General features: G+C 37.4%; 1 protein-coding gene across 2 annotated transcripts in view; it reads right to left on the reverse strand.

The window, feature by feature from the left end:
- The window catches only part of Dph6 (diphthamine biosynthesis 6), a 130,939-nt gene that overhangs the window by 102,261 nt on the left and 5,787 nt on the right, over positions 1 to 22,891 (reverse strand). For both annotated transcript variants that reach the window (XM_087653300.1, NM_001014181.1), the window contains 1 exon segment: positions 22,608 to 22,801. In XM_087653300.1, the coding sequence (XP_087509426.1) occupies positions 22,608 to 22,801 (194 nt within the window).

Below are 22,891 nucleotides of genomic sequence, written 5' to 3' on the forward strand. Positions count from 1 at the left end.
CACTTCTTTTCTTTGTTCTTTTGGGGCTCATGCATGGTAATCCTCCACCACAGCCTCCCAATACTTGAACCAGAGGTCTAAGCCAGCATCATGTTCACTAGTCCCATTACTCTATACCTACAATCTTAAAGTGATGTTCTTTAATATTTTCTGTGAGATCATAATATTTTTCTAGATATTTCCACAGCATCCTCATCTGTTCTAGCCACACGTGAATCTTTATTTTCTGCCAAGTTCCAGAAGGCCCACTGTTCACCATCAGAGACATAGCATATCAAGTGATACAAAATCAGAGAATCACTGATTTCCAGTTAAAGGTCATATTCTTGGGTTATAAGGTTTTCTGAGACTAATGGTTAAAAACTCAGTTTTAAACTATAAAAAAGAGTGAGTACTATTAGACCTAAGATGAAAACATAAAACTCACTCCTCACAAATTTACTTGTACAAAAGTCTGCATAAAATCCACTCTTTCATATTGAGAAACACCATCTTAAAGAATCATATTATCCTCCACAGAAAGTCACAAATCCAACTGCTACTAGATGTCTATGATCAAGTTCTGGTTTTATGGCCTTTCAAAGTCAGAAGCATTTGGATGAGGCTTAAGAAAATCACTAAAAATTACTAGAGACAAAGAAAAAAATGTGTAAAGCAGCTAAATTATTACTGGCTCAAAAATGGCTTTAATCCTTTGTAATGAAGAAAGGTCGCCTTCTTTCTAACCCTTAGAAATTGTTTTCTTCTTTTTTTAAATGTTATTTTTCTTGGGTATTTTATGTATTTACATTTCAAATGTTATCCCCTCCCCACTCCCATTCACCCTCCCCTGCTCCGTACTACCTTTATTTAAAAAGTTACGCATGCTAGACAAAGCATAAATGATGCATTTAAACAGCTGTTTAAAAATACTGTTTTCCTTCAAAATGGTATAAATGATGTTTAAAGGTAAAAACAAAAGCTGCCAAACATTTTGCGGCAGAGGAGAGGGAGGGGGTAATGGTTATTCCTTTGCTTGTGGTTCAAGCTTCATTTAATGGTATTCCTAAAAATATTGAAATAAAATCTTGTATGATTCTAATGGGGGAGACTGTTAGGCACTAAAATTTTCATTTATTTCTGAAAAAAAATGTGACCTTTCATCAGAAAATGCAACTTAATTGAAATAGCAACAGTGCCTTATGGGATGAATGGGACTGGTAGAAAATTAGCATAAAGGTCTTTATGGAAACTGCTTTCTAGGGAAATGGCTACAAGGAAGCTGGTCCTAAAACAATGGCCAGAGGCCGTTTCTATGGTTTCTAAACCAACAGTAAGCTAAGCAGCAGAAGAATCTTCATGAAGAAAAAAAAATTGGATGTGTGATAGTTTCTTTTTGATTTGTCAACATCCTTTTATTGATATCTAAGGAAATGGCTTTGACTGACTTTTGTCCAAAGTTAGATCATTAGACAGGTTCATCCATTCAGCAACTTAAACTTCATAACTATGTGCAGGGCAGCAACTGACCCAAATGCATCATGGACACCAAAAAGAGCTACGATGTTTTGCTGCTGCTCAGCGATCTCTGCGTAACGAGCATGTCATAGTTTCTTTACAGGACTTTTCATGTTTTTCATATTCTTTATATTCTCTTACAAAAATTCAGTCCTCTAAACTCAGTTCATCTAACTTTCAAAAGGAATTCCTTGCTTAAAGCTCTTTACAAATGAATTAATGGAAATACACTCCTTCACTATTACAGATAATGTAGTTAATTTCTAAAGATAATAATGAAGTTAAATTCTAAAAGAATAAAGTTCAATGGAAAATAACGAATTATGAAGACTGGTATCTTTGTGTTTATTTCTCTCTATCTCCCGTGAGAATAGGCCAAGCATCAGAGCACTCACGTAGGACACTAGAAAGGAAAGATTCTGTCATATGCCTTAGAAAGCTGAGTTACACAGTGAGGGAGTGTAAAGGAGACCCAGAGAGGCAAAGCCCATAGGTGATAAACGAATCAGGCTAAGTTCAACCCAATCTATAGAATCTATAGAATATGATGCCATCATTAAATGTTCTACAACTGGATAACTATCATTGTTTTCTCTTCCGCATAACTTACTACTAAAGATAATAATTGTTATGGCTTTCTTGGTGCTCATTTACAACAGCTATTAAATATTACTATTGCATTGAAGCTCTGTATGCTACGAAATAAAATTACTCCATGGAACTTTAATGCATTATTTTGAGAGTTAAGGAATAAAGGGAAAAAAAAAAAAAAGACCCGAGACTGACCATAGAGATGAGAGGAAAAGGGAAACTAAAACTTAACTAATCTACCATCTTTGCTTTAGAGACCTTAAGAGGCATCCCAGGGCTCAGTGGTTAAATGCACTGGCTGTTCTCCCAAGTGAGCGGGCAATGTCCAGCACCTACACGGCATGTCACATCACCTGTGAGTCTAGTTCTAGAGCAGCCAACACTATCTTCTGGACTTCACATGCACACTGTACAAGGAGATGCAGGCAAAGCAGTCACATAGATAAAATAACAAAAATTCTAAACAGGCAATTACACATGTTATTGAAGGAAAGATGGATTGACACTTTGCATACAAATGAGTGAATACGAAATGAACAGAGTTCAATATAATGCCCCTTCTAATCCACAACTTCTGTAGTCTCATAAGAAAAAAAAAAGATACAAATCCAACCTTTCAAGTTACTTACAGCGTCAAATAAACAGGTAAGGATGAAAGATAATTTGAAATTGTTTTGCAGGAATCCTAACCATCACAGTAGCAAAGATAATTTTTACTGAAGAGAAATATAACTAGACATACTTAAGAAAAATGAATATCACCAGAATTTATAATAAAGTATAGACAGCAAACCATGGGAGAGACACCACAAATACAGCACAAAGGCAGGAGCAATTCCTTTACAGGCCTAAAGCCAGGTTCTATCTGTTACGGATGCCCAAGGGCTATGAAACCTATCAATTCTTTATTTTGCGTGATTTAACCATGAATAACTTTTATATGTAATTACAACAGTAATTTGAATCTGGTATCTACATGGGATGTTATTATGATAGACTACACTACTATCAAACACTTTGTATCTTTTTGAGAATTTACACGAATTATTTTTAAAAAACAAAGACAAACCATTTTAGGTGATATATATTTCATATATTTTTAATAAGAGATTGTTAAATATTCAATTAAAAGAACTACCAAGATAAAAATTTATTACCATTAAGTTCAGTAAATGACTCCAGAATCATATGAAGCAGACTGTAAACCATCCTGCCTGGGATTAAGGAGAAAACAGAATGCCATAAAATTTAAAAGCACAATATTTATAATATATGGCTACATAATTGACTTTGATTATAAGTATTATCCAGTAAAAGCTGTGCAAGTTAACTATGAGACTGTGCATTTAAGATGTATAGATTTCTTGTCTCTATTGAGTCACTGTCAAAGAGCTTTAAATAAAGTTTCAATGTACACCCATCATTTCTGTGATTGCCATTTGCCTGCTTACTGCCCATATAACCTTCCAGCTAGCCTGATGTTTTCATTTGCAACGGGAACTTACCTACAGAATTGCATTTCTGCAACCTCTTATTTGCATTATTATTAGCTTGGCCAGAAAACTCTGAAGTTAATGTGCAAACTCTATAACTATCTGTCACTCCTTAGGTAATCTCTTCTTAGTTGTCCTTTTAATCTTGACTATAAGAACTTATTAGCAGTAAGAAATACATATATGTGAGTATGCAAATATAATATAGCTGCATATAGATAAATACACGGTATTATAGGTATGTATATATAAAATATAGTACTCAAAGAATAAGCTAGATCAAGTAAGAAAGAGAAAAATTAAGAAATTAAAAACATACAAATGGAAAAGGAGAAATGAAATTATTCCTATCTGCAAATGGCATATTATATACTGAAAATCTAAAGTTTCTGCTATTAAACTCTTCAGAACTGATACTTCATGTTACAAGACACAAAAATCAATATGTAAAATTGTACCATTTATATACAATAAGATTGCCAAGAAAGAAATAATTAAAGAAATGTATTTGCAAAATCTGTAACAAATACTTAGCTGTAAATTTAATTAAAGAAGCAAAAGACCCCTAAAATGAAAATTACAAAACATTGAAAGAAAGAATTAAGTATCACACATATAAGAAAAGAAACTCACATATACAGGAATTATATTTAAAAAATAGGTAAAGAAAATGTATAAAATAAATGAAATTCTCATGGAATACCAAGAATTTTCTTCACATAACTGGAAAAAATCCTCAACTTAATTTGACAGAAGCAATCGCTTTGGACAACCAGGAAAATCTAGCAAAAAGGTCAAAGCTGGGCATATGATAACACTTGATTTCAAGAAACAAGACACAACCATGGTAGTTCAGAAACATTGGTGGTGCCATTAAAATACAACAGCCCTATAGAGAAGAACACAGAAGCTTAGGAATAAGTCCATTCATCTATATAACATTGATTCTTATCTAAGACACCACAAACATATACTGGAGAAAGAACAAACAGCTTCCCCAATAAATGGTGCTGGGAAAACAGAAAAGCCGAGTGCAAATTAAACCTGACCCTTATCTCTCACCATGGACAATAAATAACTCAGAATGGGTCAAGCAGCTAAGTGTAAGTAAAAGCGACCATGAACCTACTAGACACGTACACAGGAGAATATTCAAGACACTATTAAGGCTATTTTGTTGTGTTTTCCTAAAACAAAAACAAAAGCAGACTAATGCAATGACATTAAAGTGTAAGGTTTCTCCACAGCAAAGTCATCAACAAAGAAAAACAACAGCCAGACAGAGGGGAACACTCAGGAACAGATCACCTGACCAGGGCTAACAGCTAGTATACATATGAAACTCAAAATGCACCATCCAAATAATCAAACTTTCAAACTAACTATTCTAGATACTTCTCAAAATAAAAAATGGCCAGCAACTGTATGAAAAAACATGTTGAGTATCATTAACTATTAGGGAAATGTCAAACAAAACTACAACAATCTATCATCGAGAAGAACTGAGGATCTACTAGCTACACAAAGCTCTGGGTTCAATTCCAGAGCACAAATACAAAAAAATGTACTGTCGAGGGCCATGTAGGAGGAAGGACATATAGCTTTAGAACTCATGGAATCTGCCCCACCAGTTCAGTTAGCACAGGCAGGATGAGTGCACCTCAGTGGAGGGAGGCGTGATCCTGAGGACCACGTGTTCTGAGGACGTCATGCTGCTATGGAGCTCTGCTCTGCTTGCTGCCCTCACGTCCCTCTTATCTGAGAAGTGTATGAAAGCTCTAAGGGGCTTCCAGTCCCTCACTGGGCAGTATCTCTGGCACTCACAGTAGTAATGCCTGATCTCTTTCAGGCGTTGCTGCTGGAGCAGATTCATGATTCAGCCACCACCCTGGGAAAGAACACAGAGGTGTAGGTGGTCAGCCATGACCATCACCCTGAGAAAGCATTTGGACAAGTAAATTGTTACGGTAGGCTGAGATGTTTCTGCTCCTGACTCTGATGTAGAAAGTCTTAGAGAACAATTTGAAGTGCAGAAGGCACACTCTTAATAGTTGAGCTAGGGACATTTTATGGTCAGGGAACAAGAACAATGGCAGCACTGGCTGACGTGTCTCACTGAGGCTGGACTGGTAAGGATTGATTTCTTATACCCGTTTCCCCCCTCAACTTCCTGATAGGATTTAATAAGTATTGCTGATGAGTAGATATGCACGCTGAGGATTTGAAATAGATATGAGTAATTTTTATATAAAAGTTTAGATCTGTGATTCTTTTACAATTCTTTTAAGATTAATTTTAAAGATAAGTAATAAAATAATCAACCCTTTCTTTGTAACTTTAAATTGCTGCCTGCCAATAAAAATAGCTGGTTGACAAAATTGCTTGCGCATACAACTTACTGAGTTACGAATGTACATGGGTTCTTGGACATAATTTGTTTTCTTCACCTGTACTATGTGATGCTATTTCTTGTAAAGGTATTGGGGAACATACTTTTTTTTTCATAGTCACTCACTAGAAAAAAACTAGTGCATGATCATATTGTAATTTTATACTGCTTCAATGATTTTGCTGGGATATATGACATGGGAGAAAAAATAAAGTTCCTTTCATCTATCAACATGTATATATGTATATGTATATATGTATGTATATGTGTGTATATGTGTAAAGATTGAGAGTATATTGGAACTTTGTTCCATCCATCAAATCTGTATGCATGTATATACGTGAAGCTTGTTTTAGTGTGTTTTCAAATTTTCTCTATCCACCAACTCTGTCTGTCTGTAAGTATGTATGTATGTATGTATATATGTATGTATGTTTGTTTCTATGTATGTATGTATGTATGTATGTATATATGTATGTATGTGTTTATGTGAAATGCTAGGAGCCTGTTTGCTGAAGCTTTGCTCTAGCCATTCATGTGTGAATATGTATATGTCTGTCTGTCTGTCTACATGTATACATGTATATATAAGGTTATTGGAGTCTGCCTTTTGCTTCACTCATTCAGTGTGTATGTAAGCATACATGTGTGCATGAACTTTCTCTCGTTTCTTACTAGCTCTAAGGAGTTAACAGAGTTCACAGGTTTTTTGTTTCTTTTGGTTTTTTTGTTTTGTTTTGTTTTCAGTTTTTTTGTTTGTTTGTTTGTTCCTTTTGTTTTCATTTGCTTTGTTTTGCCACAGGAAACGCCAGCCCCCATAAAAATCACTGGCTGCCATAGGCAGCTGCCCCAGTCAGTATCTGGCCTGACCCCCATCAGCAGCTCTAGGCACTTTCCCCACTGGCTGTTTGCCTCAATTTACCTACTCCGTGATGCCAAAGCTGATCTTTGCAAAGTATGTAGAGCTATCCTATGACTTAGCTATCCCACACCAAATGACAGGATAAACCTGTGGGGAAAAAAGGGAAAAGACTGGAAACACAAATCTAGCATCTTAAGTGACACAACTCTAGAAACCAAGAACTACAAAATGTTTAGCCATAAAATAAATATTTACACTTTCAGGAAAGGGGCAAAAGAATAAAAGGGACAGACTTCTCTAGAGAGTGGAGAGCATAAACAAAGAAATACAGGGAATAAAGTCAACTGGTAAAATCTGAGGTCACTGGATGAAGAAAAGATAGAAATAATATATAAGTAGGGTTCAGAAAAAATATCTAGAGACTGCCAGCAATACCAAGTAGAGAGAGTTCACAGTTGAAGAGACATAATAAACTCAAAATGAAGGAGTCTTATTTTGTAGATTTAGGAAAAGTACACAGATATAAAGTCTGAGCCAGACGGGATAGTGGTGGCCCACACCTTTAATCTCAGCCAGCAGAGGCAGGAGGATCTCTGAGTTCTAGGCTAGTCTAGAGAGTGGACAGGCAGGACTACACAGAGAAACCCTGTCTCAAAAACCAAAATAAGGGGTTTCTAGCTGGCGCCCAGACCTCACTGATCCAGGCCCACAGCTCCCTGCTCCCATGGGAGAGAGAACGTTTAGCTCAGAAGTGTGGGCAATCCTGAGACTGCAGGGCAGGAGAGACTGCCACTTCTGCCCACCTTTGTCCACATCCTTGGCCCAAGAAGAAATTGTATATTGCCTGTGGGCGCAGGAAGATTGTAGCAGTCAAGCTGCAGGATCCCTGTGGTCCAGACTGCACCCAGATATGAAAGGACCCAGTCAAAAAGCTCCCTGCACCCAAAGGAGAGCTAGACCTTCAGAGGGGCAGACAGGCCTGTGAAACCAGAGGAGACTACTCTCTACTCTCATTTGTGACTCTAGAGGAAAACGCACAGGGACCTAGGAGAAGTAGGGGCAGGCCCTCTGGTTCCTGCCCACAGGGACAGCTGAAAGCCAGCAGACAGGAACAACTACACGCCTGAAAGCAGAACACTCTGCTCCCATAACTGGCTAAAAGAAAACAGGAAAATAGGTCTATAGCACTCCTAACACACAGGCCTATAGGAAGGTCAAGCCTCTGTCAGAAATTGCAAAACAAGTAACACCAGAGACAACGTGATAGCAAGAGGCAAGCTCAGGAGCCCAGGCAACAGAAACCAAGACTACATGGCATCATTAGAGCCCAATTCTCCCACCAAAGCAAACACTGAATATCCAAACACACCAGAAAAGCAAGATCTAGAGTTAAAATCACAATTGTTCATGATGATGGAGGACTTTAAGAAATACATAAAGAACTCCCTTAGAGAAATACAGGAAAACACAAGTAAACAAGCAGAAGCCCTTAGAGAGGAAACACAAAAATGCCTGAAAGAATTACAGGAAAACACAAACAGGTGAAGGAATTGAAAATGGAAATAGAAACAATAAAGAGAGCACAGAGGGAGATAACCCTGGATAGAGAAAACCAAAGGAAGCGACAAGGAGCCGTAGATACAAGCATCATCAACAGAACACAAGAGAAAGAAGAGAGAATCTCAGGAGCAGAAGATTCCATAGAAATCATTGACTCAACTGTCAAAGATAATGTAAAGCGGAAAAAGCTACTGGTCCAAAACATACAGGAAATCCAGGACTCAATGAGAAGATCAAACCTAAGGATAATAGGTATAGAAGAGAGTGAAGACTCCCAGCTCAAAGGACCACTAAATATCTTCAACAAAATCATAGAAGAAAACTTCCCTAACCTAAAGAAAGAGATGCCCATAAACATACAAGAAGCCTACAGAACTCCAAATATATTGGACCAGAAAAGAAACTCCTCTTGTTACATAATAGTCAAAACACCAAATGCACAAAACAAAGAAAGAATATTAAAGGCAGTAAGGGAAAAATGTCAAGTAACATATAAAGGCAGACCTATCAGACCTATCAGAATCACACCAGACTTCTCGCCAGAAACTATGAAGGCCAGAAGATCCTGGACTGATGTCATACAGACCCTAAGAGAACACAAATGCCAGCCCAGGTTACTGTATCCAGCAAAACTCTCAATTAACATTGATGGAGAAACCAAGATATTCCAAGACAAAACCAAATTTACACAATATCTTTCTACAAATCCAGCGCTACAAAGGATAATAAATGGTAAAGCCCAACACAAGGAGATAAGCTACACCCTAGAAAAAGCAAGAAACTGATCATTTTGCAACAAAACAAGGGGAAGACAAGCACACAAACATAACCTCACATCCAAATATGAAGATAACAGGAAACAGCAATCACTATTCCTTAATATCTCTCAATATCAATGGAATCAATACCCCAATAAAAAGACATAGATTAACAAACTGGATACGCAATGAGGACCCAGCATTTTGCTGCCTACAGGAAACACACCTCAGAGACAAAGACAGACACTACCTCAGAGTGAAAGGCTGGAAAACAACTTTCCAAGCAAATGGTCAGAAGAAGCAAGCTGGAGTAGCCATTCTAATATCGAATAAAAAAGATTTTCAATAAAAAGTCATCAAAAAAGATAAGGAAGGACACTTCATATTCATCAAAGGAAAAATAAACCAAGATGAACTCCCAATCCTAAATGTCTATGCTTCAAATGCAAGGGCACCTACATACATAAAAGAAAGCTTACTAAAGCTCAAAGAACACATTGTATCTCACACAATATTAGTAGCAGATTTCAACATCCCACTCTCATCAATGGACATTTCATGGAAACAGAAATTAAACAGAGACATAGACAGACTAACAGAAGTCATGAACCAAATGGACTTAACAGTCCATTCTATCCTAAGACAAAAGGGTATACTTTCTTCTCACCACCTCATGGTACTTTCTCCAAAATTGAGCATATGATCGGGCACAAAACAGGCCTCAAGAGATACAGAAAGATAGAAATAATCCCATGGGTCCTCTCAGACTATCATGGGCTAAAGCTGGACTTCAATAACAATAAGGAAAGAGCACCCACATATACATGGAAGTTGAACAATGCTCTACTCAATGATAACCTGGTCAAGGAAGAAACAAAGAAGGAAATTAAAGACTTCTCAGAATTTAATGAAAATGAAGGTACAACATACCCAAACTTATGGGACACAATGAAAGCTGTACTAAGAGGAAAACTCATAGCTCTGAGTGCCTGCAGAAAGAACATATATCAGTAGCTTGACAGCACACCTAAAAGCTCTAGAACAAAAAGAAGCAAATACACCCAGGAGGAGTAGAAGGCAGGAAATAATCAAACTCAGAGCTAAAGTCAACCAAGTAGAAACAAAAAGGGCTAAACAAAGAATCAACAGAACCAAAAGTTGGTTCTTTGAGAAAATCAACAAGATGGATAAACCCTTAGCCAGACTAACCAGAGGACACAGAGAGTGTGTCCAAATTAAAAAACTCAGAAATGAAAAGGGAGACATAACAACAGAATCAGAGGAAATTCAAAACATCATCAGATCCTACTATAAAAGCCTATATTCAACAAAACTTGAAAATCTGGAGGAAACGGACAATTTCCTAGACAGATAACAGGTATCAAAGTTAAATCAGGAACAGATAAACCATTTAAACAACCCCATAACTCCGAAAGTAATAGAAGCAATCATTAAAAGTCTCCCAACCAAAAAGAGCCCAGATCCTGATGGGTTCAGTGCAGAATTCTATTAGACCTTCATAGAAGACCTCATACCAATACTATCCAAACTAATCCACAAAATTGAAACAGATGTAGCACTACCGAATTCCTTCTACGAAGCCACGATTACTCTTATACCTAAACCACACAAAGACCCAACAAAGAAAGAGAACTTCAGTCCAATTTCTCTAATGAATATTAACACAAAAATATTCAAAAAAATTCTTGCAAACCGAATCCAAGAACACATCAAAACAATCATCCATCATGATCAAGTAGGCTTCATCCCAGGGATGTTTTAATATGTGGAAAATCATTAACGCAATCCACTATATAAACAAACTGAAAGATAAAAACCACATGATCATTTCATTAGATGCTGAGAAAGCATGTGAAAAAATTCAACACCCCTTCATGATAAAAGTTCTGGAAAGAACAGGAATTCAAGGCCCATACCTAAACATAATAAAAGCCATATACAGCAAACATTAAACTAAATGGAGAGAAACTTGAAGCAATCCCACTAAAATCAGGGACTAGACAAGGCTGCCCACTGTCTCTCTACTTATTCAATATAGCACTTGAAGTACTAGCCAGAGGAATCAGACAACAAAAGGAAATCAAAGGGATACAGATTGGAAATGAAGAAGTGAAAATACCACTATTTGCAGATGATTTGATAGTATATTTAAGTGATCCCAAAAGTTCAACCAGAGAACTATTAAACCTGATAAACACCTTCAGCAAAGTGGCTGGGTTTAAAATTAACTCAAATAAATCAGTAGCCTTCCTCTACACAAAAGGGAAAAAAGCCGAGAAAGAAATTAGGGAAACGACACCTTTCATAATAGTCCCAAATAATATAAAATACCTTGGTGTGACTTTAACCAAGCAAGTGAAAGATCTCTATGATAAGAACTTCAAGCCTCTGAAGAAAGAAATAAAAGAAGATCTCAGAATATGGAAAGATCTTGCATGCTCATGGATTGGTAAGATTAATATTATAAAAATGGCCATTTTACCAAAAGTGATCTACAGATTCAATGCAATCCCCATCAAAATACCAATCCAATTCTTCAGAGAGCTAGACAGAACAATTTGCAAATTCATCAGGAATAACAAAAAACCCAGGATAGGTAAAACTATCCTCAACAATAAAAAGACTTCCCAGGGAATCACTATCCCTGAACTCAAGCAGTATTACAGAGCAATAGTGATAAAAACTGCATGGTATTGGTACAGAGACAGACAGATAGACCAGTGGAATAGAACTGAAGACCCAGAAATGAACCCACACACCTATGATCACTTGATTTTTGGCAAAGGAGCCAAAACCATCCAATGGAAAAAAGATAGCATTTTCAGCAAATGGTGCTGGTTCAACTGGAGGTCAGCATGTAGAAGAATGCAGATCGATCCATGCTTATCACCCTGTACAAGGCTTAACTGCAAGTGGATCAAGGACCTCCACATCTTACCAGATATACTCAAACTAGTAGAAGAAAAAGTGGGGAAGCATCTCGAACACATGGGCACTGGAGAAAATTTCCTGAACAAAACACCAATGGTTTATGCTCCAAAATCAAGAACTGACAAATGGGATCTCATAAAGCTACAAAGCTTCTGTAAGGCAAGGACACTGTTGGTAGGACAAAATAGCAATCAACAGATTGGGAAAAGATCTTTACCAATCCTACAACAGATAGAGGCCTTATATCCAAAATATACAAAGAACTCAAGAAGTTAGACCGCAGGGAGACAAATAACCCTATTAAAAAATGGGGTTCAGAGCTAAACAAAGAATTCATAGCTGAGGAATATCGAATGGCTGAGAAGCACCCAAGGGAATGTTCTACATCTTTAGTCATAAGGGAAATGGAAATCAAAACAACCCTGAGATTTCACCTCACACCAGTGAGAATGGCTAAGATCAAAAACTCCAGTGATAGCAGATGCTGGATAGGATATGGAGAAAGAGGAACACTCTTCCATTTTTGGAGGAACCATTCTGGAAATCAGTCTGGAGGTTCCACAGAAAATTGGACATTGTACTACCTGAGGACCCAGCTATACCTCTCTTGGGCATATATTCAAAAGATGCCCCAACTTATAACAAAGACACATGCTCCACTATGTTCACAGCAGCCTTATTTATAATAGCCAGAAGCTGCAAAGAACCCAGATGCCCTTCAACAGAGGAATGGATACAGAAAATGTGGTACATCTACACAATGGAATATTACTCAGCTATCAAAAACAATGACTTTATGAAATTCATAGGCAAGTGGATGGACCTGGAAAATATCATCCTGAGTGAGGTAACCCAATCACAGAAAAACACATGGTATGCACTCATTGATAAGTGGCTATTAGCCCAAATGCTTGAATTACCCTAGATGCCTAGAACAAATGAAACTCAAGACGGATGATCAAAATGTGAATGCTTCACTCCTTCTTTAAAAGGGGAACAAGAATACCCTTGGCAGGGAAGAGAGAGGCAAAGATTAAAACAGAGACTGAAGGAACACCCATTCAGAGCCTGCCCCACATGTGGCCCATACATATACAGCAACCCAATTAGACAAGATGGATGAAGCAAAGAAGTGCAGACCGACAGGAGCCGGATGTAGATCGCTCCTGAGAGACACAGCCAGAATGCAGCAAATACAGACGCTAATGCCAGCAGCAAACCACTGAACTGAGAATAGGACCCCCGTTGAAGGAATCAGAGAAAGAACTGGAAGAGCTTGAAGGGGCTCGAGACCCCATATGTACAACAATGCCAAGCAACCAGAGCTTCCAGGGACTAAGCCACTACCTAAAGACTATACATGGACTGACCCTGGACTCCAAATTCATAGGTAGCAATGAATAGCCTAGTAGGGGTATCAGTGGAAGGGGGAGCCCTTGGCCCTGCCAAGGCTGAACCCCCAGTGAATGGGATTGTTGGGGGGAGGGTGGTAATGGGGGGAGGATGAGGAGGGGAACATCCACATAGAAGGGGAAGGGGAGAGGTTAGCGGGATATTGGCCTCGAAATCTGGACATGGAATAACATTTGAAAGGTAAATAAGTAATACCCAATTTAATAAAATTGGCAGAAAAACCAAAATAACAGAAAAACCCACCACCACCAACAAAAGCGAAACAAAAGAAAAAGAAAGAAAGGAAGGGAGGGAGGGAGGGAGGGAGGGAGGGAGGGAGGGAGGGAAGGGAAGGGAAGGGAAGGGAAGGGAAGGGAAGGGAAGGGAAGGGAAGGGAAGGGAAGGGAAGGGAAGAAAGAAAGAAAGAAAGAAAGAGAGAAAGAAAGAGAAAAAGGAAGGAAGGAAGAAAAGAAGGAAGGAAGGAAGGAAGGAAGAGAAAGAAAGAGAGAGAGAGAGAGAGAGAGAGAGAGAGAGAGAGAGAGAGAGAAAGACGGAAGTAGATCGGTCAGTTGATCAGTCTGTCTGGACCAGTGAGAAGGTGAAGAAGCTGTAACAACTGAAAACTATCATTCAACCTGTACTTCCCAAACAGCTCCACCATTGTGCATTTCCTCACACATGTCCAACTTTATTTTCTGAAAAGGCCAAGCACTGTACAACCTTAATACCACTGCATCAGGGAAGAAAGTGACAGTGACCAGCTATAATGCCAACGCTTCCATTTGGAGTCCAAAGTCAACTGTAGAAACACATTTATTGTGCCAATGGATCAGGCTTAATGTCAAATATCTTGGAGATTGACAGGGCTTGAGACAAGCTGTGCAGGCCTGAGGAGCCAGGAGCAATCTGTACAGGGCTATGTGCCTATTTAATTAGCACTATGTCTAGGACCTCCCTATAAATCTTGAAGCCTTATTACATGTTTCTCCTACTTCAAACATTCTGGATATATCTCAAAGCCACTTAAGTCTCTAGACCCTTTCCCCCAGGGTCTGAAGGAAAAGGACTCCCAGAGTAGTTTTTAAATCTAAGCAAGTTTGCCTACATAGAGCTATTCTGAAAAATTGTCTGCTCAGCATTTGTACAAAATATTTTGCGGCTGAAACTCACTCTTAATACAGATACTAGTCACACTGCATATGCAGGGACGCCTTATCCAACAAAGCTTCACTATGATGCCCAAGCTCCTTAAGTGTCTGGACAAAAACAAAAACAAAAAAGCTAAAGTTTCTTACTGGATTTACATCACATAATGAAACACTACTGTGGCCCTCTTGAGTTAGATAAATCACGAAATAAAAAATAATTTGATATTTTTGACTCATCTACCTTTTCAATAGTCTTTTATGAGCCTGTGTATAGCACACCTTTCCTTGGTACTTAACCATACAAAAATGCAAGAGTGAGCACCACACCTACACATGGTGCTGAGGGCCTGTAGTCCAGCAGCAAGCACAGCTGTAGAGATGATCACAGTAAAAAGCTCAGGGACACAGAGAAACAGGCAAGTTGCCATGAGAGCCAAGGACTAAGAAAAATTACAGAAGATTTCATAAAGGATAAAGTTCTTCAGGAACTTAAACTTCCAGGAAAATAAAGAAATATCAAAAACAACATCAACAAAAAACCCAATAGGTTATAAATATATGAATTTTTTTTAAAAATCCAAATTTAAGTGGCTACTGATTACAGTTTGTCAGAATGGTTTGTGTGGGAGTGACAGGATCAGACTAGTGGGACTGCAGGGACTCATGCTTAGTCTTCTTAACAGTGGTTAGCGTAAGCTGTATGCAGTGTACTGGACAGCAATATGATGGATGAGCTGGGTGGAGCACATATGGATGACACACTAAGAGACTGATGAATAATATGTGTGGACAAGCAGTGGTACTAAGGACAAAGGTGAAGAGTCAGATCTACGTTCACTGAAGTATTAACTACAGGTTACACAGATCTAGTGGTAGTGGCTGAGATAAAATGGTGAGCTAAGAAAGAGGTCAAGTTTGGTAGTGAGATTGGGTTTTGACTTCAGTAATGGAGTACATGATGATGTTTTTCAAACAATAAAATATAAAAATATGAAGCGTTTTTACAGAAATTTTGTATGTTTTCAACTTGCTACATTCATGATACTTTCAGGATATTAAAGTCAGGAAGTCATGAATAACTACATTATGAAGATCTCAGATGGCAAACTCAAGGCTGTCCAGCCAATGGTTAATATTTTAATTACAAAGATAAAGAAGAAAGGAAGATGAAGCAAGAAGGAAAAGAAGAGGGCAGTGACTCCCCATATAGCAGCCATAAAAGCAGGGGGCAAGTCAAGGAAGAATCACTCAGCATGGTTCCCTCCATGTCCACATCTGGAACCTACTAGATTCTGGAAACCTGCTGCTCTTTGTGCCCCTACCATAGTCCATCCTTCTGCCAACAAGAACCTGATTTATATGGAAGACCTATCATTTCCTTATGCCTTGCAAATACTAACAGAATTCAATAATCATTTCTTTCCTTGTACTCAGAAATAGCTGGTCTAGGCCACTCAGTCAAATGAAATCAATTTCTAGAAATAATAACTGGCTTGAGGATGCTATGTCAGGCCAATGAAACAAAACTGAATGTTTTTTTTTCCTTTAAGCTATGTAAGATGACTACAACTTTTCCTAGAAGAACTGAACCAATGTAGACAAGAGCTAACCTCTAACAGCAGGAGTCCTGACTGACTGAATAGTTGACAGATTAGCAAAACAGGAAACAAAGAAACAAAATCCAGAAACACTGCATTTGATTAATAATTAAGTCCCATATTTTTACTTGTTGCTAAACTTACCTTGACACTATTTTTAATAAATTATTTTTTTGAAAACTATTAAACAGAAAAGACAGAGCCACAACTGGACATCTCTCATCACCAAATGAAGCGTCCAGTGCTGGTGCTGGGACTGAGTTACAACTAATTGGGTTGTTGGCCAAGGGTTCCATGTAAACCCCTAAAACAACTCAGGCTGTTGCCAAAACTACTAGTTACTCTCTAAAACTAACCGTAAAGCCCTAATGTTAAAGATACAACTTAAAAGTTAAGCTGGTGTCAAGCTAGACCCTTCATCCCTATGGACTCATGTACGTGGTACTGAAAAGCACTCTGCAAGCTAGGAGAAAGGTAAACAGCAACCCCAAACCAAACTCTTCAATCTACAATGACTACAAGATAAGCCAGTGTAACAGTGGCACAAAGCTTATGGGAGTAACCAACCACTAGCTGACTGGACATAAGACCCACTCCATGAGATGGACCCCATTCTGATAGTGCTCAAGAGGCCAAGAACCTGAAACTGGATAGGCTAGGGACCCAGGGGGGAAAAAACCCTACTGTTCTGCTGAAGGAATGTATCCATAAAATGACTAATACAGACATTCTAACATACTCATAGATCTTGCTCAACTACCATCAGAAGAGCTTCCTCCTCCAGGCTGAAGAGATGGCTCAGCAGTTGAGAACACCAGCTACTCCTCCAGAGTACTGGTGTTCAACTCACAACACCCAAATGACAGTTCATGGCTCTCTGACTCCAGTTCTAGGGGACTTGATACGCTTACACAGACATTCATGCAGGCAAAACACAATGCATATAGAATAAAAATAAATAAATCATTAAAATATTTTAAAGTAGATGGGAACTAATTAGGGTCCCACAGCTAGATGCCATGCAGAGAGTAGGAGATCTAGGAACATTTGGTTATCCTCCATCAAATCCCTCCTTCTTAAGGGCTCAGGAAACCTTGCTAAAGAAGAGGGTAAGGATCAGGACCAGAAGAGTCAGAGAGCACAGAGTACATCAAGGAAACAAACGAGACCTTCTAAACACAGCAGGATGGATGCACATATGAACTCAGAACCGTGGTAGCATTAACAGTTTGTGCAAGATGGGGTCCCAGTGCCAAGAGAAGAATCAGATACATGTTCTTCTTCATCCCTAATTCAGAAGCCATCTTCAATTGATCATTACTCATTAATGAAACAAATAGTTCTTCCCAATACAGTCTCAAGATATAAGCCATTCTTAAAGGCAGACACCATGCTCAGCAATAGATGGTCAACACAAAACAAACTCAATGGCAAATGGCATCATTTGTGGCTCTTTGTCAGGGTATGTATGTATGTATGTATGTATGTATGTATGTATGTATGTATGTATGTATGTATGTATTGTCTTGCCCTTATAGGTCTTTTTGGTATATATTAGGGCTTCCAGTTTTGTGTTTTTATAGGACTCCTGTGTGTGCTAATGTTTGTGCTAATATGTGTGTCTCTGTCTATATGTGTTTCTCATGCTTTTTCTTTGGCTCTTTTCCTTCCATTTGTTTTGGTTTTATCTTATTTTATTTTATTACTATTCTTTAGATGCCTGTTTGGTTTTTAAGGAAAGACAGAAAGGGTGTGGATTGGAATGTGAAGGGAGGTGGGGAAGATCTCAGCAGAGTTATGGGAAAGGAAACCATAATCAGAATATATTGTGAAATTTTTTCAATAAATAAAAATGAAAGTGATTATTTAAGTTATTCTTCTTTCAACAGTAAATATTTTATTTTAAGAATAAAAACAATCAATTAGCATACTTAAGTTTTACATGTACATTGAGGACTTTAAGGTTAGTACTGGGTTGACTTGAGATGCCTATAAGAAAACGAGTAAGGACAAGCGTCAAGGGTTCAAGAGGAGAGCTGAAACTGAACGTTGAAGTTACTGAAGTACGTTAAATATATTCCATTAGAATGAAGTTCACACAGGTTACTGACTATTGAAATTCTATTAAAATGAAACAAAGGTACAATCTCTCATAAAAAGAAAAGCACTACGAGAGTTAGACTGTCTCCACTTCTTGATCGAGTCAGAAAGTAGATGACAGAATGTACCTACTGAATCAGCAGAGAAAGGGTGATCTACTGTTGCCTGGAAGACAATTAGGCTAAGGAGCCAGGTGAGGCCTCAGTAATCTTCACTCCAGGAATTACAAGTTTCAGACATGAGTCTGGAAAAACTAAAACCAACATATCCCAGTCAGCTTTTCTTGTTTTTGTTCTTATTCAACATGAGGGAAAGACACAAAGGGAAGAGCAATAGTTGAGGGAGCAACAGACAATATTTAAAATCTCTTCCTTATGTGTTAAGAACCATGTAGGGGATGTGGCTACTGAAGAAAAAAGAAAATCATCTTTATGAAAAGAGAAAAATCAATGAATAAAGTTCTTAGCTTTGGGAACACATGACTTAAAATAGTTCAACACAAAAATAAAAGAGATTACAGAAGCACTCTCAAAATCATACGACAAAAAGACACAAAGGAGCTAGGGACATTGCTCAGTGCACATGGTGCTTTGTGGCAAGAACGCAGATGAGGCAAGCATTGCCTGAGTTCATATGTTCCGGCATGGAGGTACAAAGCCAGGACAGCAGCCTGCCTGGATTTCCAGTGCTAGGGACTCAGAAAAGGGAGACTGTTGGAGCTTGCTGGCCAGGTATTCTGTATTCTGTCCAATGAGTGAGCTTCAGGCAAGGTCAAAGATTCAATGTCAAAAATAAGGTAGAGAAGGTATTATGGAAGATATCTAATATCAACTTCTGCACCCCTCCTCACACACCCAGCACATACATGACAAAGAAATATTATAAGTTCAGGCCCTTTCTGTGCCACCACTGGACATAGTATCTTTATAAATGACACAGAAACAAAAATATTGGGAAAATAGAAGTTAGATAGAGATTCCGTCTACAAGGTGTAGTTTCTGACCAAGTGGTTTCATGAGGTTCTGGTAAAGGCATGAAGGAATTTAAAAGGAGAAAATTATCACAAATAATGAAAGAGGACTCTCAGAGTCATCCTTATACTGTAAGTCCACTGGCTCTGCTATTTTTCTCTGACATATTTGACATTAAGTATTTTCCTTTTTAAAAAATTGGCAAAAGACAAAAGACTATTAAATTTCTATGTCTTAGTCATATATTTCTGCAGGCAAGTGGAAGAGCTTCTCTTCTGTCATTGGCTCTGTTCTATTAGGACCAAACAATTCCTGATCCAGTCACTATAGCCAGAGGACTGCCCTATTATAAATGGTTTTCACATAGACTGTAAGACTGTAATCAACCAAGGAAAATCTTTCAAAGAGATGTTTATTATGGAAGAGTCACAGGAAACATATTTAATGTTCAGTAAAATATGTGGGGCAAAATAAAAACATTTCAAAGTATAAGAATCTGAAAGAATTTGCCTTTAGGAAATTTCTTTTTAAAAGGTTCCAATAAAATAGGGATAGTGGAAAGAAAGCGCAAATCTAGAAAGAAAACAGCCCCAAATCAATAGAGAAAGAGAAAAAATATTGATCCTTAAATATGATTCTATAGAAAAATGATGCTAATTTGTATCTTTAAATAACTATTATATTGTTTACACTTTAAACAAAAACTTACATATGATTTATAAGTCACTTTAGGAAAGGTAAGCTATACCATATTAAATAGAAAAAAGTTAGTTACATTTCAATACTAGAAGACAAAAGACAAGTCATCAAACCAAATATGTTACAAACAGCTTCAGATATACATTTCAGTTACCTAGCAACTGAAGAGATATGATGGATTACTACATTTCTCTTAGTTTTCCTGACTTCAACAAAACAGGAAACTTGTAACTCTAAACTTCCTGAAGTTTATAATTCTAAGACTTTGCTAGTTAGACAAATTGAATTATATGCAAAATAAAGTGCATGCACCCTAGACAAAAATCTATAAAAACAAAAGGCAGATGTAAAACACACAGAAGTATAGCCTTTAGAAACAATGAAAGCAAAGTCCAGAGGCTTCAACTACTGAACTAACACTCAAAAGATTAAAATATGGTTCTTTTGCTTAGAGCAAGTTAAAATAAACTTGGAAATTATAGGCTCTCTAAGCTAGTTTTTTTCCATAATTACTCAGTTATCCATTAGAATATATGAGACCTCTACTGGAATTTCTGCACCAAAGTTTTACAAATTGATTTAACTCTAAAAGCCTAACTACACAATTTCTTTCATAAAAGTAATATATTTCTGATATTGATGTCTTTAAAATATCCTATAGTAAAATTAATATTTTTACACAGGAAAAGAAGAAACTATTTAGTTCCAGACAACTTGATAACATCTCTTTCAACTATAGTTATAATTATCATGTATGAAATTCCAAAGCAGAACTTGTCAAGATTTAACATTAGCATTAATTTATGTCATAATTGACGGTTACTATGAAGATAATGGCAAAGCATCCATTTCTCCAAAGACAGCATAGAGAGGAAGGGGATTTCTTCTTAATTACTACTAATCTGCTCACTTTTAATTAAACTGATTAGTAATTTATTACCATTCCCTTTCCTGGATGGATGTTATTATCACAGGGTTTCTCCAGAGTTACTACGTTGGTGATTTTTAAGCAACCCAATTATTTTTAGTGCATGTTCCATCATTTTGTTATACTTATTTATACTGAAAGGTTAGTATTCAGTTTCAGTGTATTTTAAAAAATAAATGTGAAAATACAAGATCTGTATTCAGTTTCTACATCTCCAATAAACAATGTTCACTGCAGCTGTCTGGAGAGAGATTCACTGGGAGCAAAAGTCTTTTCCTTCCCCTCGCTTAGAAACACAGCAGTTATAATGAGCATGCAACTTCCAATGACATCCTCTACAAAGTATCCATTTCACATGTTATCTAACTAAATAGCACGGCACAAAACTATAGTTCTCTGTGCGTCTTCTTAACATAAAAATGTTCTGACATGCAAAATAGAAACTGTTTTAATTAAGCAACTTTAAGCATGCTCAGTATCTGGTATTTTTCTTAATCAGAGTTATTACTCAGTATAAAACTCAGACCAGCATCAATTATTTGAGATTATGAAATGTTCATTACAAAACATGGGAAAGGGCTGAGCTCTCTAACGAGTGAGGAGACACAACAGTCCAGGAAAGGATGGAACTGTTTCTTCTGTAAAAGTACTCAGATTTGTAGCACACACAGCCTTAAGAACATCATCGATACGAGTTATATGAACTACATATAGCTGTTGAATAAACACTTGTATTTACAGAAGAATACAAAACAGTCCTCAAGCACTTGATTATTAATGAGAAGGCTAGAATGATTATTCAATATAATGTCTGCTAACATTTCCTGACTGTAGTATCTACTAGAGAGATGAGTCCACAGCTCTCTGAAATTTTGTCTGCTGAAACTATTCATGAATAAATGAGGGACAACAAAATAATACGTACAGTGGCATATTTGATTCATAAGAGTGGTCTCCAGTTTGCCAAACCTTAACATCTATCACATGACCGTCACATGACTGTCACATGACCATCACTGATTGTCACATGAGCACATTCCTCCCTGCTATCAGGCATTATCAACTCGGCATAACTTCATTCCTTCTCACAGTACTCTTCAATACCAGCCAGGCTGTTAGTCTGGTCCTTGTCTTACTCTTGAATGAGAAAGTGTAATATAAAAAGGAAACAGAACTCATCAATTTGTTTAGTAATGATTCAAAACATTAACATATGTTAATGAAAAAGATCAAATGCTATTTTTGCCACTATCTTGAAGATAAAGAAATATTACTTGGCAAGGGGGCTAAGCAGTTAAGAGCACTGATACCTAGCACCTACATGGTGGTTTACAACCATCTATAACTCTAATTTAAGGGAATCTAATTTCCTTTTCTGGCTTTCTTAGGTACCAGATATGCACATGGTGTACATACATACCTGTAGGCAAAACACATACACATAAAATAAAAAAATGACAGGCCTAGACATAAATCTATACCAAATGTCTTATTTTTCTACAGTCTAATATAAAGACATACTAAAAAGTTTCTTGTTACCTTTCACCCAAAAGATAAAATATTCTCTCAAAAAGTAGTCGGGCAATGAAAATTTGCAAGTTATTTAATATTAAATAACTCAAGTGAAAATTACAAAGTTCAACGTGGATAAGGTAGTCACTCTGCATACCTTAACGAGCTTTAATAGTTCATAGAGATCTTCAACCTCATCACCTTCACATCTGGTATACACTCTTCCCGTCTCCAAGCTCCTTCCTCTGATGGTTCTGCGATACAGGGGCAGGGCCATTGCCTCAGCATACAAGTCAATGGCATGGTGACCCACTGTCTGATACATGTAGCTATCCAGTTCATCTGACTCCACTGTAATAGTTAAAGTAAAACTATTATTAAGATAGAGTAAAACAGACAGACCTTAAGAAGTAGCTTTTACTCCTTGAAGAATAGTCAACA

The sequence above is a fragment of the Rattus norvegicus genome, chromosome 3 (genome assembly GCF_021556685.1).
Source record: "Rattus norvegicus strain SHRSP/BbbUtx chromosome 3, alternate assembly SHRSP_T2T, whole genome shotgun sequence".
In the NCBI taxonomy this organism is placed as follows: Eukaryota; Metazoa; Chordata; class Mammalia; order Rodentia; family Muridae; genus Rattus; species Rattus norvegicus.